General features: G+C 37.4%; 1 protein-coding gene across 1 annotated transcript in view; it reads right to left on the reverse strand.

The window, feature by feature from the left end:
* MALRD1 (MAM and LDL receptor class A domain containing 1) overlaps positions 1–14,965 on the reverse strand; it is a gene marked incomplete at both ends in the record, with an annotated part of 625,033 nt that overhangs the window by 473,010 nt on the left and 137,058 nt on the right. Inside the window, 4 exons of the mRNA XM_079776420.1 lie at positions 1,734–2,146; positions 5,769–6,136; positions 6,608–6,713; positions 7,143–7,295. Of these exons, the coding sequence (XP_079632546.1) occupies positions 1,734–2,146; positions 5,769–6,136; positions 6,608–6,713; positions 7,143–7,295 (1,040 nt within the window). The remainder of the gene's footprint in view (positions 1–1,733; positions 2,147–5,768; positions 6,137–6,607; positions 6,714–7,142; positions 7,296–14,965) is intronic.

Below are 14,965 nucleotides of genomic sequence, written 5' to 3' on the forward strand. Positions count from 1 at the left end.
CTTAGGAGGAAGAAAGGTGTCTCCTTTCCGAAAAGCATACTGGAAAAGGGATTAGCAGTGAGTTCTAAGAGATTCTATATAACTTTTTAAAAAATGAAGTAAGTCTTATTAAACACGTTAGATAAACCAGCTTAGATAAGCAATAAGAATCCTTCAACCTGGCTGGTGTGGCTCGGTGGCTGAGCATCAACCTATGAACTAGGAGGTCAGGTTCGATTCCCAGTCAGGGCACATGCCCGGGTTTCGGGATTGATCCCCATTAGGGGGCATGCAGGAGGCAGCCAATCAATGATTCTCATCATTGATGTTTCTCTCTCTCTCTCGCTTTCCCTTCTTCTCTCTGAAATTAATTTTTAAAAACCATTTTAAAAATAAAAAAAAAGAATTCTTCAAAAGGAAAAGATAAACTGTCTAGGATGTAAAATTTTAAGCATGCTAATCCAAGAGCAATCTAGGATAGCAAACATAGTAATCTGTATTAGATAGAAATTTTAAGGATAGAGTTAGAACACTATACTGGTGGCAGAGTACTGGAATAAATGGAACACTGCTTGGCATACATGAATGTATCCCACAATATTAGTACCTAGATCACAGACTTACAGACACTATCTCACTCTCAGAACCACACTTGCAATAATATACCAGTTAAAAGGTAAATAGCTAAGAAAATATATTTGGGAAAAGGAAATGTTATTTTGACATACTATATTATGTCCATATACAAACCAATTATATGTGGTTTTTCTGCAGTGTGATTTCACTAACACCAATGTACCATTTAATAATTAGTATGGAATATTATTGGTAATAGAAGAGTAAATAATTTTATTAAGGGTCAATGACCAGCACTGCAACCACCAAACACATTCCAAGAAGTATTGAGATCTCCAGAAATTACAGTATCTAAATGCCATTATTCTCTTTCATAATGCTGTTATTTTATAGTCTTTTCTGCACCATGAAAATTGGGAAATGCCCTCTAAAATATATTTAGAAAAAGTGTGGGGAAAATAGGTACAGTTTTACAGAATTCATATATTTTGAAAATTAGCCACATTTTTCCCAAGTTATTTCTTCATATCTATAAAACTGACAAAAGAGATCTCTAACTTACCCATTTCAGGAAATTGCTGAGAGATCAAATAGTATATGTAAGTAAAAGTCACATAAGTATTTGAACTTGATGTTGTAATTTGACTTTTAGGAGAAGGCAGGTGAGAATTAGAGTAAAGAATATTTCACCAGGAGTAAGGAGACCTAGACTCAAACTCTAGCTCTGCCCCAGAGTATCTGTGTGATTTTCCAGCAAAGCATGCACTCTTCCTGGATTTCCAATGCCTACCTATAAAATGTGAAATATTTAGATGAACTATTCAACATATCATAATTAAGAGTCTGAGCTTTTTACAGAATATCAGAGGTGGTGCCAAACTCTTTTTTCCCTCCAGATTTTTTCAGCACAACAATTACTTAAAATCGAAGGACCCTGCAGCTGTTTCCAATGCCATGTGTCCATCTTCACAGATTTTAATCAAACATTATTGGGGGTAGTCAAGGAGAAACACAACGTAACAAGCTTTGGGACAGCCTTAATTAAATGATAAATGTGTATCAAAGTAACTCTGATCAAATTCCACTTGCTTTAAATTAAAAAAAATATAGCAACCTGTCATATTCCTTAGACATTATGATGCATTTCCAATACACATTATAAACGCCATTATCCATACCTGAAAAGGCTGCCTGCTGGAAATGTCGAGGTGTTTCCTTATCCACCGGTTGCCTTGATTCCCAAATATCTGCCACAGTAGCTTCCCCCTTGTGTTACTCCAGATTCGCTGGTAGATGGCCAGCCTGTAAATGTGCTTTCCGAACATGTGGTAATAGAAGCGGAAGGTGCAGCTTTCTGCACCGGTGGCACTGAGGATCGGGCTGAGTAAAGCAGCTGTGTTTTGGAAAACCTGTGGCTCCGAAGATTCTATGTAGAGATAGTGTCCTTTAGCTGTGCCCAAAGTATTATCCTTCATTGGCCCTGTATTAAGTGTTGATGTTGGACCCTGGTTCCTGGTCCAATCAAAATCATCTTCTGTATCTTGTTCCCAATTACAAATTCCATTTTCAAAGTTACATTGTAGTTCAGGTGCTGAAATTGGCAGTAAATAATAGCAAAAGATAATTAAAGATAAAAATAACTGATTAATAATACTAGCTGATATTTTAATCCTGCCAAAGTAAGCAATTTTAATCTAAAAAAACTGCAACAGTAAAGTTTTAAAAAAAGTGAATGAATTCTAGATAACACATCAAGTAATACTATTTTATGGGCTGAAAGTGGAATTATTTTGGTCATTATTTTCCATATGCCATTTATGCCCATCCCTTCCCATTTCTATTACTATAACTCTAGGCAAATGATGACAACTCAACAGCTGGCTCACAACACAACAAACTTCTGGCTCAGTGGATTTCAATTTTAGCTGAATGTTTCAATCCAGTGAGCATTAAAAAAACAACAAAAAACACAAAACCCAGAATTCATCTCCAAAAATGTTGATATATTTGGGCTAAATGATAGAGCCAATCATCAGGATACCTCATCAGCTCCCTTGATGATTCTAACATGCAGAGCTGAAAAGAGTCATATTTTAATAGATGTCAATCTTTTGGAGTCCTCTGTGGTATACGGTAATATTGCTTACATAGTAAAGCCTATCCAAGTACTAGTTTGTTAGATACAGGGTGAAGCCCAGGAATCCGTGTTTTTAACAAGTATCCAAGATGATACAAAGCAGATATTTTCCAGACCTCACTCTGAGAAACTTCTCTTGGGCTTCGTCCTGCCCCCGTTCCAAGTGTCCCTTCCATCCCTGGGCCAGAATGACCATTCTTTAATGACAGTTTATCCTTTTCCTGCTCCAATCAAAATCCTTGAATATATACTCATTTAACCTAAACTTAAATCTACACTCCTCTTATCTTTCAAGCTTCACATTTCCCAAATTAAATGAACTTCCTATTTGTCCTTCCCAATGTGCCCTAAGCATTCCACCCCTTTCCCCATCTCTATCTATGCCAAGTGTTACGCCCTGTGTCTTACTAATTCTTAGCTATGTCTCCTCAGTGGTCATCTTTTCTACTTACTGGATTGTAGCTCCTTTAAACTGGAGCTTTGAAACTTCTAATGCCCTCAGTCACTAGAATTCAAAGCACTTATGAAGCACTAGCCCCTTATCAAATAAATACCTACATTTCTAGGATAACATCGGAATATATTTATTTTTCAAGATGTGAAAATTGTGTCAACACCAAGTATTTCTTTAGAATAAATGTGACAGAATGTACATTTGACATTATTTGGAATTAGAATTAATGACTAGTTCCACATTTTAGCTTCATTTACATAATCTAATATTTTTAAAAAATAAATGTCAGCTGTCCTTTATTCAACTGTACTTGGCATCAAAGGTGAACAAATACTCAAACAATAAATAAAAGCATATGTGAATAAATGCAGCCAGGCAAGAACAAATCATCTGTATCTGAAAACTAGAGAACAGGGCTTAGACCTAATGAAGGGAGCCAAGTGAATAAATATCAAATGGAAGAAGAGCTTTCATTTGATATTTCCTCACTTGTGACTAATCAGGCCCAGCTGTGACGTGAACTGGGGACCGATGGTGTACTTTCCAGGTGTCAGTCTTTGGCTGTAGAACGGAAGGAGAATGTCAAGCTGCTGAGTGTTTTGACAGAAAGCCAACAGATTTGTATGTTGCCTGTCTTCATACTGACTACATGCTCAGTCTTCATTTCAAAAGGGAATATGTGTAGCTCGGCCCTTAAAAACAACCATGACCCTAAACATACTTCAGGAAATACAGTGAGGATTTAGAATGGCTAATGTATTCTATGTAGTACAGTAATATGTCTAGATGGACTGCTGAGAGAGCAATTGACAGTCTAATGACACTACTATTTTCTGTCATTAATATTTAGTCACAAGAAATATATTGATATTTTATGAAGTTAATAACTACTGTTTTCTGTCATTAATATTTAGTCACAAGAAGTATATTGATATTTTATGAAGTTAATACTGACAAGTTTGAGGATAATTTGCTTACTTTGAGATAGAGAACCCATTTTTTTAAAATCTTCACCCAAGGATATGTCCTTGTTGATTTTTGAGAGAGAGAGATGAGAGGGGAGAGAGAGAGAGAGAGAGAGAGAGAGAGAGAGAGAGAGAGAGAGAGAGAACAATTGATTGGTAGCCTTTCATATGCATCTGGATTGGGACTCAAACCTGAAACCTAGGTATGTGCCCTGACCATAAATCGAACCCACAACATTTTGGTGAACCATACAGGATGATGCTCTAACCTGAGCCACCCGGCCAGGGCAATAATTTTTAAAGAGTGGAATTTGGAAAGCTTGAAAAAGATAAAAAGGCTTTCTGAATTTGCAAAAAATAAATTAGATGTAAGACAAGCAATACTTCTTATAATAGCCATTGTTAAAATCATTGATTTTGTTTATAGCCACTCAAACATTAGTTGTGTACTGAAATTTCTGACAATGTCAAAGATCAAATATATGCAAAACTCTCTACGATTTATATGCAAATTTCTTAATGTAATGTTTATTACGATGTGCCCAGCATTTTATGGCTTTTCTTTGGTTTATAATTGGCCTCCCAACTTAATAGACACATAGTTGAAATATTAAGTATTGTTGCTATTTCTGCAAAATGAAAGATACAATTTTTCTCCTGATAGATTTTTGTAATTAAAAGATAAAACCACAACTATTAGTTTCTGATTCATATTCAGGACCAAGTGGATTAGGTACTCTCTGGAGCTAAGCTTATGAAGTTTCAAGAGCTACACAATCATCAGACACACAAATTTTTTGGTAATTTAAACCATAAACTCAGACTTATCTTTGACACCTTACCCTGTGCTCCCTATAGCCAAAACCTCACCAAATGTCCCTCCTAAATATTTCCCAAAACTTTAGTCCCTCCATCTCCATCCTTATCACTGTGACAAGCTGCCAACTCCTCTCCTGCTGACTACCACCATGGCTTCCTAATGGATCGCCTAAATACAGTCTTCTCTAATCCATTTATAACACTCTATATCTATAGTGACATTTTCAAATATGCCAATTTTATTATATTAGCTTTCTTCTTAAAAACCTTCAAATAAGGAAGAACTTCCTTAACATGGACTAAAAAGACCTGCAAATCTGGCTGCCCTTTACACCTCTCTCCTTACCTTGCACCCTCTTCCTTCTTTCTCCTTGCACAAGCCACACATTAGCTATCTTCCTCTGCCATGAGGTGACATACAGGGACTTTTTCATGCTTTGACTTATTACTTTTCAGATCTCAGCTAAGTAATCACTCTAGGAAGTCCAATGCCGCTATTCCATCAAGTCACATCACTCCTATTTGTAAATCTTGTCAAAACTTCCATTTTATATTTATTTATTAAATATTTGAATAATATCTCTCCTCACCTAGGCTTTAAGCTCCAAGAGGGCAAGGACACTGTATAGTTGTATTTAACATTGTTATCACTAGTATTTAGTTTCTAAATCTACATAATAAATATAGATGGCTTTGACTGACTGATTAATTAAATTGCACAAAACATTCATCGACCCTGGAACGATGTTTAGTGTCTTTGGCTTGATTGGCTAAAGAACAGTAAATTTAAGTAAGATCACCACTATCAAATGTGGGAGAGGGACAAAAATATACCTACCACAGTCAGCCTCATCAGTATGATCACCACAATCATCCACCAGATCACATAACCGAAGCTTGTGTATGCAAGCCTTAGTGTGTCCACACCAGAAATGATCTGGCCCTTCACAGCTCTCCGCAGGGAGGGGAAGGGTACAGTTTTCAAAACTGATGTCATCAATAGCTGAGACCCCATCATAAATGCCAAGGCTGACTTTTTCTAAGGTCAGATGGAAGGGGTGAGTGAGGCGCCCAAGCTGAATAGTTGCCTGTGACCACTGGTTGCCCTGGTTATATAAGACTCTCCAGAGCACTGTGGAGTCATTGGAATTTTCCACGTGTAGCTGGAGCACAGCTGCTCCCACTGACAGGCCATAGTTATAAAACCTGGAAAAGAGTAAACAAAAGAAATGGATATGATTTACAGGGATAGACTATATATTTAACTTTTACACTCTTTCACTCAGTCAACAATAAATAATTAGTCATCTTAATGGAGGCCTTTGTTTCTTGCAGCAATTGTGGCTGCACCTTTACAAAACTTATCTGCTAAGGTGCATACTCTGACTCTCAGGACCCTACGAGCATTTCTCAAGGAGTTTAGTCCAGAACAGAAAAGAGAAGCAGTGTTGATTAAGTTATAATATACTGCTGAAGGGGAAAAGGCCCTTTCATCTTAAGAAAGAACACAACAAACACTGATAATGAGCTCTTAAGTAAACTGCTAATTATGTGGAGCTAATGCAATAGCGATTTTTAAAGCAAAACCAAGGGCAAATCATAATATCTACTAAATGCAGGAGTATGCCTGCAAGCAAGGCACTGGTAGGGTAATTGACCATTGTTTATCATATTTACCAGAAAGAAAGTGTGCATCCTGTTCCTGTCTGGTTGATAGTTGGACTCTGGAGTTTAGCAACTTGTGCCAAGCTGCTGCTTTTCTTCAGAACGAACATAAAATGCCCTATTGGTATACAAAAACAAGTCATACGTTAGCCTATTAGACTATAAAGTGAGACATCTGTTGCTTAGCCCTACACTAAATAAGTTCCATGTCCAACTAAAATTAAGACCATACAACAATTAAAAATCAATGAAAGTGATTGTTAGTCAAATTTGCTCTTATAAATATTAAACTATGATCTATATCAAGGTCTAAATGATGCCAAAACAATTGGTAATTTAAGTTAACTCAGCCAAAAAATATATCTTATGCTCTACTCCACCATCCATAAAGGAATAATCCCATGCAGACAACATGAGTGTAACTGATAATGCTCAAATGCCCTACTTTGTCCTGGTAACAGAGAATGTGATCTGCCTCTCTTTCTCTTCTCTGACCTGACCAAAGGGGAACTGAGGTCATTCCCAAGAGCCTTTGCTTATTTCTTACCTTGAGCAGTATTGTGAGTGTGATCATAGGGAGGGGCCTGTTGCTCAAAATCAGCAGAAAGGTTACTTCTGGAGCTCCATATCCAGTCAAAATGGTCACCGCTAATTGCTTCAAACCAACCACAGCTATTTGCTTCAAAGTCACATTTGGAAACTGAAGAACAAAGATGTGGCTTTTAGGTTGGCTCTCAAAAGTGCTCGCACACTTACAAAGGGTAGAGTTCAATGGAAATCACCTTGTTAGGCTTCTCTAAGTATATCAAAGAACATACTTTAGGAGAAAAAGGATCTCTTTTGACCTGAAAAAGCCCTGGAGTTATGCTTATCATACTGGAAATTGATAAGGTAGAATTATCAATTTTAAAAATTCAATTTTTCCCAAATATTCTAAGCAGCAGCATCATTCAGCCATATTGTTAATAGAATTGCCAAAGTCTGCCTAATTTATTCTGATACTCATGTTAGTTTATCTGCTGCTATTCTATCATCTGGAAGGCTGAATTATTCCTATAGAGTATTTTCACTAAACCATGAGAGCAGCTACTTCTAAAAATATTTAGTAACTGAAAAATGTAGATCCATTGCATTTAATTAATGTTCACCTCTGGATTTTATAGAACTTTAATATTTCCTAAAGCATTATATGCATTGCTTAATTTGTACAGGGCAAAATAATTTTATACAGTTTTCAGGTAAATATGCAGAAGAATAAGTTAACTTCAAGGAAGAAGAGAAGAGAAAGAAGAGGAAAGAAAGGGAAGTTATAATAATAACAGTATAGTATTATAGCTAATGTTCAGAGAATACCCTATGTAATAGATCCTGAACTACTGAATGCTTTATCTAGATCTAACTTTCACATCAGCCATATGGGGGAAGTATTAGTATTATTACTATTATGATGATGATGACGATTATTATTATTAAGAGGAAGAAAGGGAGGTTTAGCGAAGTTATTAACTTAACCAAAGTCATATAATCAGGAAGTTGGAGAGAGGGGTTGAAATCCAAATATTCTGACTCCTAGTCTAATATTCCTTCTGCAACTGTTGACAATAACTGTTAAATATCATTAGATTGAAAAAAGGATAAAGCAAATGGCATAATCTAAATTTGCTTAGTGTGGATGTTTATCTATTATTATATACTAGAGGCCTGTTGCACAAAGATTCGTGCAATAGGCCTTCCTTCCCCTGGCTGCCGGCACCGGTTTACCTCTGGCACCCAGGACCCAGGCCTTCACTCTGGCCGCCACCTTCCGTCTTCGATCCAGCTGGAGCCTTCAGTCTTTGCTCCAGCCGGAGCACCACTCCTGTAGCTCCCCCCACCAACTGCCCTCCCCCTCATAGCAGGTGTCCCACCCCGCCTGGCCACTCTGCGCCTGCATGTGTGCTGCCCAGAGGCCTAGAGCGGCTGGGGGGCGGGGCCGCCGCCATCTTTGTCAGGTTAATTTGCATACTCACTCCTGATTGGCTGGTGGGCATCACAAAGTGACAGTCAATGTGCATATTTCTCTTTTATTAGTGTAGACTACTGGCTCAGTGAACAAAATTCATGCACATTAAAAGGGAATTAATTAGAGGAAATATTTTAATATTGCTATTTGCCCTTTCTCTATAATACAAGTGTCAGAGATGAAAGAAAATTAGTAAAATATATATGAAAATCTCCCTCCTGTCAAAGTCTGGGGCTCGCCGCAGGACCCAGAGTCAAGTCCCCGCCCACCCACATGTGCCTCAAAATTGCATGAGACCCAGACTCGGCCAGCCCCACCCCTCTCAAGCCCCGACAGGCAGGGGACACAGGATGCAGCCTCACATCCCCCATCAAGCCCCGCCGGGCAGGGGATGCAGGACATGGCTTCACATCCCCTATCAAGCCACACCAGATGGGGGATGAAGCCTCCTGCTGATCATGTGTAATGACCATTTGCATATTAGCCTTTTATTATTAAGATATGCATTACCTATGGACACAGACAATAGGGTGGTGAAGGCCTGGGGCAGGGCAGGAACAGGGTGGAGGAGGCAATGGAGGGAAAAAAAGGAGACATTGTTATATTCTCAACAATAAAGATTTTTTTAAAAACCCAAATGGGTGTAGCTGTGTTCCAATAAAACTTAATTTAAAAAGCAGGTGGAGCTGGATTTGGCCTGCAGGCTGCAGTTTGCTGACCCATTTTATTTTATTTTATTTTATTTTATTTTATTTTATTTTATTTTATTTTATTTTATTATTTTAAAGAATACTTTATTGAGTTTTAGAGAAAGAGAGAAAGGAAATGGGAGAGAGAGAGAGAGAGAGAGAGAGAGAGAGAGAGAGAGAGAGAGAGAGAAAGAAATAACAATAGGCCCACATCCGGGGCATATGCTCTGACAGGGAATCCGGCAACCTCCTGGTGCAGGGTACGATGCCTAACCAACTGAGCCACACCAGTCAGGGCTGCTGACCCCTTTTAAGTAAGTTTGCATTTCTGCTAGGATATTATCTAAGTCTAAGAACTTGTTTGTTTTGTTCATTCTCAGAGTGTTTTTCCCCCAAAACAGCATCTAATTTTTATTTCACATGTGCCATATATTTTCCTAAGTCTGAATATAGTAATAATAGTTTTGTTTTTAAGTTTTTCCCCCCTGCATATTGTTTCCTCAAAATTCTGTTTGTTTTTGTTATAGCAGAGGTTTTTCTCAAATACTGATGACCGCTGGTTATCTGCTCATGTCTAAGAGATTGAATAGCATAGCGGTTGCCTCTGTGGTGGCCAGGTGTTGACTGGGGCATGAGGAAACTTTCTGGGGAGATGGAAATGTGATATATCTTGAGTGAGGTATGGGTTCCCAGGTGTATACAATTGTCAAGAGCCGTTATACTGGCCACTTAAGACCTTTGCATTTTCCTATAATTGCTTAAAGAATATAAAAAACGGTTTATGAAAGCAAGCTGCTGAGTAGCCCTATTGGGGGGGGGGGTGTATGAGGGCTGGTTGACTCAGGGGCTCAATACAGAGAGTTGGGATTGGGCTGTTTCGTTGGGAAATCTCTGAAGCCACCCTATTTAGGTATTCTTTTCTTGGTGAGTTGGACTCTGAAAGAGAACTAATACAAACAGGAAAAAAACAAACCACTTGGAGAAAACAGTATGCAGGTAGAAGAAAACGAAAACAAACAGGAAATGAAACAACAGTAACAAAATACTTGTTGTTAATATAGTCAGAGATTGAAGGGAATGAAGTCTGGAGTATCCTGTCTGGAGAGTTTAGCCCTGACTTCACTGTCTGGGAGGCAGAGGGGAGGGGCCCCAGGTGATGGGATGGGAGGCAGGCTTCCCGCATTCAGGCTGGAGCAGTCAAACAAGCCACTGGTGGGTCACAGGGCTGCCCCTCCCCGTTGTCCTGCTGTGTCCTGGGTTCAGAGACCCTGTTTTATCCTCTCAGGACAATGAACCTTCCGTCTTTGTTGGGGAGGAGGCGGGGCAGCTACCCAGGTGTTTTTGGCCCCAGCTTTGCTCCCACTGCCAGGGGTACTTAGTTCATTAACACGGGCACTGTTGGGGGTTTTGTGGGGTAACCCCTGGTGCCCCTTCGCTTTTCTCACTCCTGGCTTAGGGTTCACTTCAAGGGCAATGTCCTCGGGCTGCTAAGGCACGGACCACATTCATCCGCCTTCCAGATTTAAATGTTTGTTGCCGTTGTCCCTTTCACTGTGTTCTTTCTGATTCATACTGTGGTAGGCAGAATAATGGCCACCAAATGTTGCCTGAGGTGCCACCCGCCTCCTCTGGAGCCAGGCGCGCTCAGAGTGCGGAATCTTCCCATAGGCCTAGCAGGAAACAGCTCGGGGAGGGCGCCTCAGAGCACCTCAGGGACTGATGAAAGTGGGGGGGTGGCATGGAGGTGGTGTCTGCGCTTCTGTTAACTTACACAATGTGTTTTACACCACAGCTTGTGGCAGCGGCTGTGAGCACCACCAAGCAGAGCCTGCGGGCCAACAGGAGTGCTCACAGCCACCGCTGCTTCCATGTGGGGAGCACAGGCTGCCCTCCACGGCTCCCCTGCGCCCATCCCTGCTGCCGCAAGTCCCCACCCACCTGAGCCTGCTGTGCACGCAGCCTGAATAATTGTTATGTGATGGCATCTCGGGCAATTAGCATATTCCTCTCTTATTAGTATAGATCCCAATGCAAAATGAGGCTCACTCCCACTGGTGATTATTACGGTACATTGAAATCCTTGTTCACTGGCTATTCTTATCCAAGGATATACTACCTAGAAGTTCTCTTGTAAAAGAACTTGGGAAGTAATCAGTAAGTTTTAGGGGCTATAAGTATACACTAAATCACTCAATGAGATTTTAAAATTTAAAACAATAAAGGCATTTAACCTAATTATAAATCACTTTTAATCTCATAAATTTTGAAAATGTTAATTCTACTCAAGGGAGAATATGAGGTAAATAGTACCATTACAAATACTTTCTAATTTTAATAGTTTCTATATAATACCTTATTTCCAAAATATATTTGTTTTCTGTCAAGTCCTAGCTGAAAATATGACCAGCAGAGTACTTTCAAATTTCATCAAAAGTCAATGGGAGGGGACCACTTTGTAAATTATATGATTGTCTAACCATTACAGTGTATACCTGTAAATAATACAAAGTAATATGTAATGTAAACGGTAATGGAAAATGAAAGCAATTAGAATATATGGATACATTTAAAAATAAATATTTTTAAAATGTTGCCTAAACTTTAATAAGCAAGGGATGATGATATGCCAGCATACATACAGAGACACTTAGAAATAAGCAAAATGAAGAAATTACTGCTATATTTACAATACAAATTTCTCAAGTAAAATTTAGAAATCTATGGTGAGGCATATTTAAATGCCACTTGAAGTGAGAAAAATGACAAATATAACAAGTTAAGAATAAGTGCTAAGAATATTTAAGTTCACATTTTTAAAGGCCATCTCTATTTGTGATTATAAAATATACCAATAACCCATAAATGTACATAAATTCCAGAGGTTTCAAAGTATGGAATGCCATTTCAATCCCTGAGGAAGCAAATGATTTTGTTTCCAATTTCAGATAATCTTCAAAACAGTTCTTGTTATACAAATACAGAAAGAAAACTAAATATTGCTATTGTATAATATCTATCCACATAGCTACTTGGAAAGGGGACCTTATCATTTGCTATCCAGGGAGATATTGCTGTGGAAATAAATGGATATTCAAATGGTAGTAAAATTTAGGAACTATAGCAGCAATTTTATAGTTCTCTTACATAAAGCTCTTTAAAAATAGTAATTTCAACAGGTGATTATGCTGTTAAATTTCAAATATGTTGTAGTATATTTTGTTCCTACATATTTAGATTTCTATACACATTTAAAAATCCACCTCAAGTGATCACATATGCAGTAATCAGATGAAATTACCTCTGGTTAGCCATTAATCAAACAAACTTCATTAGAACGGCTTTTGAAAATTATGTATATCTTTTTCTGACAGAAATACAATATCCTGGGTGTGTTTTAATAATTGAGATTTGAGGATTTTTCACTGTTTCAGGAGCATCATTAATGACTATCTCAATCATCATCATCATCAGAATTACCACAATAGCAATTACCATTTACTCAGGGATGATTATGTACCAAGCTTTGGGCTAGAAGTTATTACATTCATAACAGGATGCCAACACAGAATTTCTAAAAATTAAACATGACTATTTTATAGTTATGAGTAGAAAAGCAAGTGACTCTACAGCAGCTTTCAATGATATTATGTAAAATTACCCTTGTGACATCAATTAGTTATGTAAAAATAATTTCAGTAGATAACCTGGGGGAAAAGATGTTAGGGATATTTGGTGGATGACAAATAGTTTCATCACCCTACACTCTCTTTGTCATTTTTAGAGCTTTTACACTCAGGCAAAGAAGAGTTACGCATGGAGGAGCCAAGGAATCGTGTGAGTAAAAAAAAAATAAATCCAGAATCAGACCTTGTCTCATTTCATATTCACTGTCTTATAGCTTTTCTGATGGTTTCAGATCATCCTTACAGAGGTTCATTTGTAAGGGATAAACACAAACTGGACAAAGAGGAAGTCTGAACTGATAATTTGGACCTTGCAAAAAGACTTAAAATATACAGGAAGAGCCTCTTAACATTTACCCAAAGGTATTGAAAAGGTTTTATATGTCCATAAAAAAGCTATGCATGAGTGCTTATAGAAGCTTTCTTCATTATTGCCAAAACTTGGAAACAACCAAGAGGTCCTTCAGTAGACGAGCGGATAAAGAAATGATGGCACATCCATACAATGGAATATTACTCAGTGCTAAAAAGAGATATGCTATCAAGCCATGAAAAGACACAGATGAAACTTAAATGCATATTGTTAAGTGAAAGGAGTCAAACTGAAAAAGGCTACATACTATTTTACTCCAATTATGACATTCTAGAGAAGGCAACACTATGGAGACAGTCAAAATATCTGTGGTTGTCAGCAATTGTGGGTGCGGGAGCAATGAACAGGAGAAGCACACTTTGTATACACTATACACTTTTAGCAGATATTATATACTTATTTTTTAAAGCCTTTCTTATAAATGCCCATAAGTGTGAAGAGGTCTGCATTACTTTAGAATCTTATAAATTTAATCACCCTGGAAAACTTAATGACAAAATTAAAATCAACCCTGAGATTCACTTTGCACTCTCACCTCCACCCTGAACTAAATATGTGACCATAGTAAGGAACGTGAATTTCATTCTCCTTGGGCCTCTCTTTTCCTAACTATAAATTAGTTAATATGTGTAAATAAATCTCAGACAATTTTAGATACAAAATACGTGCTTTATAAGGGTGTGGTAGTATTTATATTATCATATGGTCTTTTAGGTATCTTTAAATCTATATATACTCCAAAGAGAGAGGTTTACATCAACAGTGGAAGAAAATGTAAATTTCAGTATCAACAATAGTAAAGTTCTGCAAGGCAACAAGACATTGTTTTCTAAGAAAACTTGGTGTTGAATAGGGGAGAATTATTTTACTTCCGTATACTTCTCATCAGATACTTTGCTAAACTGAAAACAGAAACAAAATGAACAAGAGTAGTAAATATGAGAGAAAAGAGAAGGACTGGTATAGAATGAGCTTACAAACAACAATAAAAAGACACTTAGACTTGTAATTTATAATTTTAGAGTAAAGAAGAACAATGATCTTACTGAAAAATAAAAGCCAAAATGTGCTCAAAGTAATGCATAGAAAAAATCCACTTTCTCCATAGATACAATAATATGTTATTGAAATTTAATCTTAAGTGATCATAGAAAAAGCCATTCTTATTAAATACTCAGATTATATTTTCAATAGAATTTTTAACTGAAAAAGAAGAATCCTGTATTTTTTAATCTCTAGTATCTTATCTATTATTTTATCTCTACTGCACTGACTTTCTTCAATCCAACAGCATTAACGGTCTGCAGCAAAGATTGATAAAAATATCATGGGTTATTTACCAGATTTTACTTGTCTACAGAAATATTTTTCTCTTTTTTCCCCTCAGTGATCAATGGCTCCATAAATGAGAATGAATGAAGTTTTTCTCCACTTCTTGGTTTTATGTAACAGAAATGATGAGCCTTCACCAGAAACAACTTCCCTTTCCAATATTTTACAATTACCTCTGTCAAGGGAGGTTTTTTGTGTGTTTTTTAACTGGAAAACAATGTCTAAGATTTAATTTGAGGACAATATGAAGAAGAAAATAAGAATCCAGTTTATTAAGAAAAAATAACATCT

Source organism: Cnephaeus nilssonii (genome assembly GCF_951640355.1).
Source record: "Cnephaeus nilssonii genome assembly, chromosome: 1".
Taxonomy (NCBI): Eukaryota; Metazoa; Chordata; class Mammalia; order Chiroptera; family Vespertilionidae; genus Cnephaeus; species Cnephaeus nilssonii.